Source organism: Centropristis striata, chromosome 13, assembly GCF_030273125.1.
Source record: "Centropristis striata isolate RG_2023a ecotype Rhode Island chromosome 13, C.striata_1.0, whole genome shotgun sequence".
Lineage (NCBI taxonomy): Eukaryota > Metazoa > Chordata > Actinopteri > Perciformes > Serranidae > Centropristis > Centropristis striata.
The window spans coordinates 21,454,024-21,464,473 of NC_081529.1; the positions used below are offsets into that span (position 1 = coordinate 21,454,024).

Sequence of the window (10,450 nt, forward strand, 5' to 3'; positions counted from 1 at the left end):
CACTTTCTGTAGTTTTTATGTTGGGCTTTAACATTCTGTGACAAATTAAAAAAGCTGTTTTTAAATGACATATTCATAGGAAAACTAGGGTTAGATTATAAGACATATTAGAGACCATTATTATTGTGGCTATGAACATTCTGCTATTACATTTAAAACTGTGTACAAAACACACACACACACACACACACACACACACACACACACACACACACACACACACACACACACACACACACACACACACACACACACACACACACACACACACACACACACACACACACACACACACACACACACACACACACACACACACACACACCACGTGGATATCTCCTTGTGTTTGAGACCACTGCGGGAAAAGTTTAACAGTTAGTTGAACCTTTTATATACATTTTTGCATCAATGTGATGAAGTTCCTTTATTTGTAATTAATATTACAAGATCAGCCCAAAAAAACAGACACTTCCTGTCTGGTTATTTTCACAGCCCACTCTTTTAGCAGTAAACATATTGTATCATGTTATGATGTGATACGGTTTGATAAAAGATTATGTACCATGATAGAGGTTTTAATCAATATTGACCACTGCTACTGAATATTTTAAATCATTTGGTATGAAACAGTCACATTTAGTGAAGTCAAAGACATGAGAGAATAGTTTTAAGCGGCCTTTAACACTTGACAGCAGAGAGAGGAGTCCATGTTCTCTTCATTACATTTAATTAAAAAGTAATTTCAGTCTCTTTTAAAGGTAAAAGGTAAACAAATAGGAGTCCTGTTGAGTGTCCTGGTGGTTCCTGTTAGTTTCTTGTTATTCCGCTTCACTGTAAACTGTAAAAAAGGTAAACGTTTAAAAAACTGAGGTACTTGTATTCCATGAGCTGACAGTGGTGTTGGTGCATCTCCATCTTTTACTTGATTCTGATCTCGAAGCAGAGGCAGTTGCAGGACTCACACTCTGGAGGCGTACAGGTGCAGGCACAGTCCCACCCACCACACTGCAGGTAAAAATGTCAGACACAAGAGGTCACTGAAAGTTAAACTGTCCTGAGGTCAGCATTTTGCCAAGCAGCGCTGAGAAAAACTTTACAGCCTGACAACAGAGTCATATGAGGGAGTTGTGAAACATTAAATATTAAAACATTAATCATGTTTTAATAAAGAAATGCAATAAGAGAAAAAATAGGTAAATTAAAAATTATATGTATTTAAATTGAAGACAAAATAAATGCAAAAATAAATAAATACACCTAAAATTTTATATAAATAAATAATAGGAAAAAATCACAGAAAAGTAAATTAAAAAAGGAATTAACACAAAGAATAAAATATTTTTTTTAAAAAGCAAGAAACAGCGCTCGCTAAAAAGAGAGCTGCGTTTAACGGCGTTAAACAAGCTTTGTACCGGAGGAACGTCAGATTCCACCTGCTGTACCCGGCCCGGCTGCGCGTGTTGTGCGAGGAAGACGTGTTTACCTTCGACTCACCTGATGAAGCTCAGAAGTTTTTTGATCAGAAGTTCGGTAAGGAGTGAGACTATATATGTCGCGGTTTGGTCTATGCAGCCTGGAAATTGTTAATTACCTGACTTTGAAAACGTAAGATCACCTCTTCAACCTATTACGTCAACCAGTGGTCTTAAGACCCGAGGTATGAACACTCACTGACGTTATCGCTGGACTAATCGGTGTTATGATGTATACAAGTTAATTTCTGTAACTCTTCTATTGCATAGACCATTTATGGTGCCTTTCAATTATTATGTTATCCAAGTTTTCATATATGCTCGTTTGTTATACAGCTATTAGACTGTTCAACTGTCTTATTTTATTCTAACATCTCATAATCACTGGGAGCCTTCCTGGGCAGAAATGTAAAGAGAATGTATCACCAGAAGTTTTTGGAAATAGTGTTTAGTCTGCAGCTTGCCTCAGTGAGAAGGACAAGTATAGGCCTAGTTCTAGTTCTGTTTTTGTTATGGGCATGGGATAGGGTTAGGGGAAAGGACACCACTACATTTTTGCAACAAAAGCTCACCTTCGTTCACTTAATATATGAACATTATTGTGTACTTTATCACAATCATTGCTCTTACTTATCTTTACTTACTACTCTTTTCATTTTTATTTTCTATTGTTAAAACATGAGAAATGGTATTGATGCAAAGAGGGCTGCTATACGATTCATTAGCTGGAATGTAAAAGGTTTAAATGGGCCTGTTAAAAGAGCCAGAATATTTAATCATCTAAAATACTTAAAATGTGATGTTGCATTCCTGCAGGAAACCCACCTACTGGTTAAGGATCAAGTTAGACTAAAAAAAGGATGGGTGGGGAATGTGTTCCATTCCAATCTTAATTCTAAAACTTGTGGAACAGCCATATTGATTCATAAAAGAATCCAGTTTAGTGCGTCAACTGTCACCTCGGATCCACAAGGACGATTTGTAATGGTTTCTGGGCTTCTCTACCATAAGCCCGTGATTTTGGTTAATATCTACGCCCCAAATTGGGATGATGATAAATTTATGGGGAAAATTATTTCATTAATTCCAGATTTGAATTCACAACAATTGATATTTAGTGGTGATTTAAACTGTGTAATAAATCCAGTATTAGACCGTTCCAATTCTAGACCTACAAACCTGTCTAAAAAGGCAAAGTTGTTATCAAGCTTTATGGACCAGATTGGAGGTGTTGACCCCTGGCGTTCTTTATTTCCACAAAGCAAGTCCTTTTCTTTTTTTTCCTCTGTACATCACTCATATAGTAGGATAGATTATTTTTTTATTGACCAGACTCTTCTCCCCTTTGTCACAAACGCTGAATACTCAACTATAGCTGAATCAGATCATGCCCTTGTAATATTAGGCCTCGCATTTCCTTCTTACAAATTAGAAGCCCCTCTTGGAAATTGGATAGAAATCTTCTGGCTGATGAGACTTTCTGTGAAATGATCTCCCAAAAAATAGATGACTTTATAGATTTAAACAAACAAGATGACATTTCCCCTTCCCTTCTACGGGAGACATTAAAAGTGCTAGTCAGGGGTGAGATAATATCGTATTCTGCTAGAACAAATAAGATTAAAAGAATAAAACAAGATGAGCTCATTAAAGCATTAGCTATGGTAGATGCTGAGTACTCTACCTCTCCCTCACCTGAATTATATAAAAAGAAGCTGGACCTCCAAACACAATATAATTTGTCATCAACTGAAAAGACAGAACGTCTCCTATTAAAATCACGGGGTTATGTCTATGAACATGGCGACAAAGCTGGACGGCTTTTAGCACACCAACTTCAACACCGTTCCGTGTCTCAACAGATTCCACAAATCCTTAAGGATGATGGTGAACTAACTATTGACCCAGATGAAATTAACGAAACATTCGCCTCATTTTATTCAAATTTGTATACGACAGAGACAACAAGTGATGGTTCTGACATGGAACTTTTTTTCAACAATACCCAAGCCCCTTCTATAAATACAAGACATAGAACTGAGACTGAGCTCCCATTGAAATCCATTGAAATTATTAATGCAATTAAGGCAATGCAGAATGGCAAGACACCTGGCCCTGACGGGTACCCCATAGAGTTCTATAAAAAGTTTTCTAGTAAATTATCTACAATTTTACTCGATATGTTTAATGATTCTCTGTCCCATGGATCCCTTCCACGGACACTGACTGAAGCATCAATTACCCTTTTGCTTAAGCCAGGCAAAGACAACACAGCATGCGGTTCATATCGACCCATCTCCCTCCTAAACTGTGATGTGAAGATCTTAGCCAAGGCTCTTGCCTTACGCTTGGAAACCACAATGCATGACGTGATTTCTGTTGACCAGACTGGTTTTATTCTGGGGCATCATTCATTTACAAATATTCGTTGGTTATTAAACATTATTTACTCTCCTGCGTCCAGTGTGGTCCCCGAGGTGGTTATCTCGCTTGATGCAGAGAAAGCCTTTGATAGGGTAGAATGGGGTTATTTATTTACATGTTTGGAAAAATTTGGTTATGATCCTAATTTCATCTCATGGATTAAACTCTTATATACCTCACCCAAAGCCTCAGTAACTACGAATGGTAAGCGCTCTCAGTATTTTCAGCTGTCAAGAGGCACCCGTCAGGGCTGCCCTATCAGCCCATTGCTATTTGCCCTGGCCATAGAGCCCTTATCCATTACACTCAAATCATTACCCTTGTTAAGTGGAATCAAAAGGAGGGGTGAAGAGCATAGAGTATCTCTGTACGCAGATGATTTATTAATGTATGTATCGGACCCTGTTTCAAGCGCCCCCCATATAATCCATGCGTTGAGGAGATTTGGTGCTTTCTCTGGGTACAAACTGAATTTTAGCACAAGTGAATGTTATCCTGTTAATGACCTGGCTCTTCAAATGCAAGACAATGTTCTACCATTCCAAATGTCTAGGAATGGCTTTAAATATTTGGGCATCAATGTTACAAGGGACATGCAGAAGCTTTACCAGGAAAATTTCTGTCTGCTATTTGAGAAAGTCAAATTAGACCTGAAGCAGTGGAAGACGCTTCACCTATCCTTAGCAGGAAAAGTGAATTGTATAAAAATGAATGTGCTTCCCAAGTTTCTTTATTTGTTTCAGTGTATTCCACTTTATCTCCCTAAATCTTTCTTCAAATCTATTGATCAGGTCCTTATTTCATTTATATGGGACTGGAAGAAACCTAGAATACGGTTAAAACTGTTACAGAGGCCTAAAATGCAGGGTGGCCTAGCTCTTCCAAATCTCTGTTATTATTATTGGGCCTCAAATGTTCAAAAAATCATGTATTGGGTCCACTCTCATGATACAGACTGGTGCCATTTTGAAGCTGCTTCTTGCATTTCAACGTCGCTTAGAGCCCTGGTCACCTCCAGCCTTCCCATCTCTATTTCACAATACACCAACAATCCAGTGGTCATAAATACCCTCAAAATATGGTTTCAACTTAGACGTAACTTTGGGTTTAATAATTTTATCCATCTAAGTCCCATACAGAATAATCACCATTTCCTCCCAGCTAGATCAGACTCCGAATTTACTCTCTGGCAAAGACAAGGGATTTATACATTTAAAGATATGTATATAAACAATATTTTTGCTAGCTTTGATAACTTATCACATAGATTTGGCCTTCCTCGGTCGAGCCTGTTTCGATATTTCCAAGTCCGCCACTTTCTTCAGCATCATGAACCAAACTTTCCATAAATATCATCACCTTCGGGTCTAGATGCTTTGTTAGAAATCACTTTCAGCTTTAACCCATTGACGCCGGGAAAGCATTACCGCATTTCTACCATTAAAGCCGGGAGCGCTGTTGCGTCACTCTACCATTAAGGCCGGGACAGCGGATATGTCATTTTGTAGTATTTGTATTTTTTTCCACCTATTTTTCGGTCCCCTGGCCAATGAAATGCATCAGAACATGATCAGAATACATGCGGGAGTGTCGCAATGCAACATCGGACTTTTCCAGAACTTATAAATCATGGAGGAAGACGACTATAGTGGAGGAGCTCAGCAGTAAGCGACGGAAGAGATCTGATGAAAACAGCCGATCATTTAATTGCTGATCCGGACTTTGAACCCTCGGAACCAATCGAACGGCATTTATGGATGAGGAATATGTTTTTAGACGACATATTTTCATCAAAGAACAGACAGATTTGTGGCCATCTGGAGATAATAATAATATTATTAATAATATATTAATATTAATAATAATAATAGGCTAATTGATTGTGATGATGATATAAGAAATCATGACTGTTTATGTCTTATATTACTTTATGCGTCGTTGAGTACCCTGAAAAGTGCAATATATAAAATGTATTATTATTATTATTTATTATTATTATTATTATTATTATGATAATTTTTTTTTATTAGAGTAGGCTAATGAGAACTATGTCTTGTTCTTCCACTGGTCATATCATGTTTGCATCTTGCTAATGGGCATGTATTAGTATTATGCATAGGATTTTTTATTCAGACAAATGTAACATTTGCTGAGTTTGTTGATTTTTTAAAAAAATGTATTGAAGGTTTGGACAAATAAACTCAACTTCATATGAAAGCCACGGGTATAAGCTCTCAAATACTTTTTGAATTTCATTTTTATCTGCTACAGAGGCTGAAAAATCTATTATTTAGTAGGTGTTGAATTTCCAGGAAAAACTTCAGGTTTTAGGGGGTCATTTGAAAATCGCCCATAGGTTTTCCAGGCATTTTTTTCCAGGCGCTTTAGGCCTTAATGGGTTAAAGGACTTATTTCAAGAATCAATAACTGTATATCTTCTTTTAAAAATACAGCTCTTGTAAAGATCAGGGCAGACTGGGTGGATGAGCTGGGAGAAGACTTGGAAGAAGACATTTGGGAAAGCGTTCTACTGAGAGTGAATGACAGCACCTCATGTGCCAAATTAAGCATAATACAGTTTAAGGTCTTACATCGCATTCACTACTCCAAAGCCAGACTTGCTAAAATATTCCCTAACACAGATGCAAACTGCGACAGATGTCTAAACACTCCTGCTGATCTAACCCATATGTTTTGGTCTTGCTCAGCCCTAGCATCCTATTGGTCTGTAATCTTTAAAATGCTATCAGAAGCTCTTAATATTGACCTACAACCCAACGCAGTAATGGCCATATTTGGAACAACAGACAGAAGATATTCTACAATAAGGAAAAGATATAAAAACATCATTGCTTTTACAACACTGCTTGCACGCAGAAGAATTTTATTACACTGGAAATCTAAAAATCTACCTAGTGTGTCTCTGTGGTTTAATGACTTAATGCTGTTCATACAGTTAGAGAAAATAAAATACACTCTCAGGGGATCTAGGGATAAATTCTTTTCTGTTTGGGATCCAGTGCTGACATACTTGAGTAAACTTAAGGTTGTGCCCACTTAAAGCCACTTAGCAGCCCTCTAGCATTTGCATTTACACTTGTGACGTTCATCCATGTGAACTGTAGTGTGTAGGACACGACATCAGCAATGGTGAGCCTAGGTTGTTTTGTTTTTTTTGTATTGTTTTTCCTTACTATAAGTATAAGTATTATTGTTATTGCAATGCATACAGTGTCCTTCATGTTTTGTTTTGGTTTTGTTTCTTGTTTCTTTTGTTTGTTTGTTTTTTTGTTTTGTTTTGTTGTTGTTGTTTTGTTTTGTTTTTTTTTGTTTTTTTTTGGGGGGGGGGGGGTAATTCATACAAAAAACAAAAAATTATGTGAGCATTGGTCCAAGTTCTCTTTTGTGAATGTTGTATTTTTGTACATGTTCCGTACTATCAGCGCTCAATAAAAATAAATGTCAAAAAAAAAAAAAGCAAGAAAACAAAAAAGTAGAGTGTTTGGAAGTTACTTACAGAAGGTGACGAGCACGGAACGGCCAAACACGAGCGCATGGTTGGCAGGCGACAGTCACACATTTCACCAAATCTAAAGCACTCCTCACATATGGAAATGTCTGGACAGCAGTCACTGCACTCTGAAGAACAACGGTCCTTTGGGAGACCGAAAACAACACGAGGTCACAGTCTGCATCACTTTCAGATCTGGCACATGATATTTATATATTGTTTTACCTGTGTGTGATAATAGACAGATGTAGTTATTGTCCTGTAGTGTCAAGATTACCAATCTGTTTTAAATCCTTAAAGCCATTCTGTTTATACTTTTATATGATTATAGCAACTATATAATGATTCTGAAATTATAGGATAAAAAGTGCAGAGATAATTAACCACTCATATTAGATTAAAATAAAATATATTTTTTTAACAATTTCATGTGTGAAAAGTGTTGATGCTCCTGATAATGAATCAGCAACTGGAAGTCAAAGTTCACCTTCCTATTTATTTGTTTTCTTGCATATGTGGTTCTACATTTAGTGGCAGATCGCATTTATTAAACTGTAGTAAGGAGGAAGGTCCCTGCTCTGTGGGTCACAGTGGACCAACCTTGAGGCAGTATCGGATCCACAGTCCGATCCCTAGGACCATCATGTAAAGAGTCAGAGTGATCATCAGCACCGCTGGGAGAGGGATGGAAAGCTCCCAGATGGGCAACACCTGAGGAACAGGACCAATGAAATATATAACTGCATAAACAGAGTAAAGGTGGGCACATGTTAGTAGGTAAGTGTTCTTTCTTACTTGCATTGTCTCTTTCTGAGAAGACATCTTTAACCGTCACAAGGCTCACATCTCTGGGAAATCTGACAGGAGAAACTGACAGTTAATTAAACTCAGCAAAACTGATTCTATTACAGTGTTGGAGAAGCTGCTTTGAAAGCAAAGTTTGCAAGTTACCAATGACTTCACACCACAAGAAGTTGAACCACAATAAAACTCCCAGAGGGAGAACTCTAGTTTGGTCAACTAAAGCTATTTAGCAAAGTAGTTCAAACTACTTAGTAAAACATCATTTTGATAATGTACATATACCTCAAAGCTCATACCACCTAATAACTGTCTGAAACACTGTACTTGACGACAGACGCTGAAGTCGGATTATATATTGATATATTTTCTATACCTACAGCATGCAATTTAGCAGGTATTTACAATATTTGTGTGTGTGTGTGTGTGTGTGTGTGTGTGTGTGTGTGTGTTGGTGGGGGATACAAGTCAAACATAATGCTGTTAATCTGTTGCTGCCAGATTCAGCAGAATAACTGGGCTCCACTTTTAGTGATTTTTTTTACTTTAATTGCCGTTTCTTGATGTGCATTTTTCCCACAAACCCCATTTAGAAAAAAAGATTTTCAGATAAAAATGTATCTAAAAGATCTTAAAAGGGTTTAATCTGACAGCATTTTTGAAAACAAATCTGGCTTTTGTATTGTCTGACCAGAACTAAAAGTGTCAAAATAAAAAAATATAACGTGGGTCTGCTAAGGGGTTGGAATGAATTATAAAGTCTAACTAATGTCAATGTTTTTGCCAATTTACAGTTCTTGAGTTTCAAGTTTTCAGAAATACTTAAATATACTTTTGCATCAGTGTTTTTAAAGATTTGAAAGCAGGGCAAATCTTTGGAGCGAAATAATTTTATAGATTACATATTTGCTAGTATATAAATTAAATTAATCTTGTGTCGGCCCAGTTTGTAGTTTCAGTAGTTTAACTGCACAAAAATGGCGAAAAAAGTAATTTCAATACTTGAATCATAGTTAAAATAAATGCAGTTTAACTACCAGCTGCTGCAAAATGTAGTTAAACTACTAAATTAAGTCGATTACATGAAGTCGACTATTCCCCAACACTGCTTCGTGTTAAATAACGTTTTAAAATTAAGAATATTGCAAGTTAATAACCGTTTGGTAACTTAACGTTAGCTACCGTTAGCTATGGACCAATTAGCTAACAAAGAGTACGGTTACAGAGCATGTAGCAGCTAACAGCGCTAACTTCTTACCGTCCTGAAGGCTCCTGTGCTTTCATAAATGCGTCTTGTGAATAAATATGAACCCTGAAGTATTTAAAGTAAAGTCACATTTTCTATTTTATCGGTAACTGTAGAAAAATATGAGCAGTTTGCTGGATTAGCTGTGGCGGTAGTTGCGTTGCCATGGAGTCAAAAGAAGTCAGAAGGGTCGCCAGAAGAGACAAAATACATGAAGCGCGAACTGAGAAACGTGCAGTGGTGTATACAGCCTTCAGTGAAAGTAATTAAGTAAGTATAGATACTACTACTATAATTGGCATACTTTACTTGAAATGTATGGTCATGTTATTGGATTGTATATATGTCTGAATCTGCAGATATATATATATATATATATATGCTTTACTTTGCTTGACCATTCGCATTACTACTTGTATACTCTGTACTCCATATCTTAAAGACAAATATTGTACCTTTTGCTACACTTTATTTATATACCTATTTAATTTGCTTATTTGCAGATTCAGACATAATACAATTAACAAATAAATTGTTATTATATTGACAAGCAGCATATAAACTTGGGCCTGACAGATATGGGACTTTTGGGAACAGTTTCTGTTGTATAATGCAGACTGTCACCTCAAGTCAAAACGTTTTAATAATTAAAGGAAATCTGCTCTAAAGTCCAGGTGAGTGTCTCCACTCTGCTCAGTGGCATAATATTAAACATTGTTTGAAAAGAGAGACAGATTAATCAGAAGTAAACTGTTGTATTGTTGGTTTTTGTCTAACTTTCTGGAGATCAAATTTTGTTAGTGTGATTTATTTTCTTGAAGCCAGCATGTGTACACTTTAATAGCATCTCTTATTATGCGATTGTGACAGAAAACATAATATAAAGACACTCCCCTGTGATTATTAAACACTCATGTGCTACCATTTTACTCAAATGTCCTCATCACACCTGAAGAGTGGTTACACATTTAATCTATATTGGACAAACTGTACTTC

General features: G+C 36.7%; 1 protein-coding gene across 1 annotated transcript; it reads right to left on the minus strand.

The window, feature by feature from the left end:
- Positions 1-287: 287 nt before the first annotated feature.
- On the minus strand, positions 288-9,629 carry LOC131982678 (uncharacterized). Its single transcript, XM_059347227.1, has 6 exons — positions 9,467-9,629; positions 8,203-8,264; positions 8,008-8,118; positions 7,414-7,551; positions 923-1,005; positions 288-838 (listed from the first exon to the last, which is right to left on the minus strand). The coding sequence occupies exons 2-6, from the start codon at positions 8,227-8,229 to the stop codon at positions 829-831; spliced, it is 369 nt and encodes a 122-aa protein (XP_059203210.1). The 5' UTR covers positions 8,230-8,264; positions 9,467-9,629; the 3' UTR covers positions 288-828.
- Positions 9,630-10,450: the final 821 nt, after the last annotated feature.

Coding starts and splice junctions, on each gene's coding strand:
- LOC131982678 (XM_059347227.1), bottom strand. CDS start 8,229: ATGTCTTCTCAGAAAGAGACAATGCAA. Junction 8,119..8,202: donor CTCAGAAAGAGACAATGCAA/GTAAGAAAGAAC, acceptor CCTGTTCCTCAG/GTGTTGCCCATCTGGGAGCT. Junction 1,006..7,413: donor TTCCGTGCTCGTCACCTTCT/GTAAGTAACTTC, acceptor TTTTACCTGCAG/TGTGGTGGGTGGGACTGTGC.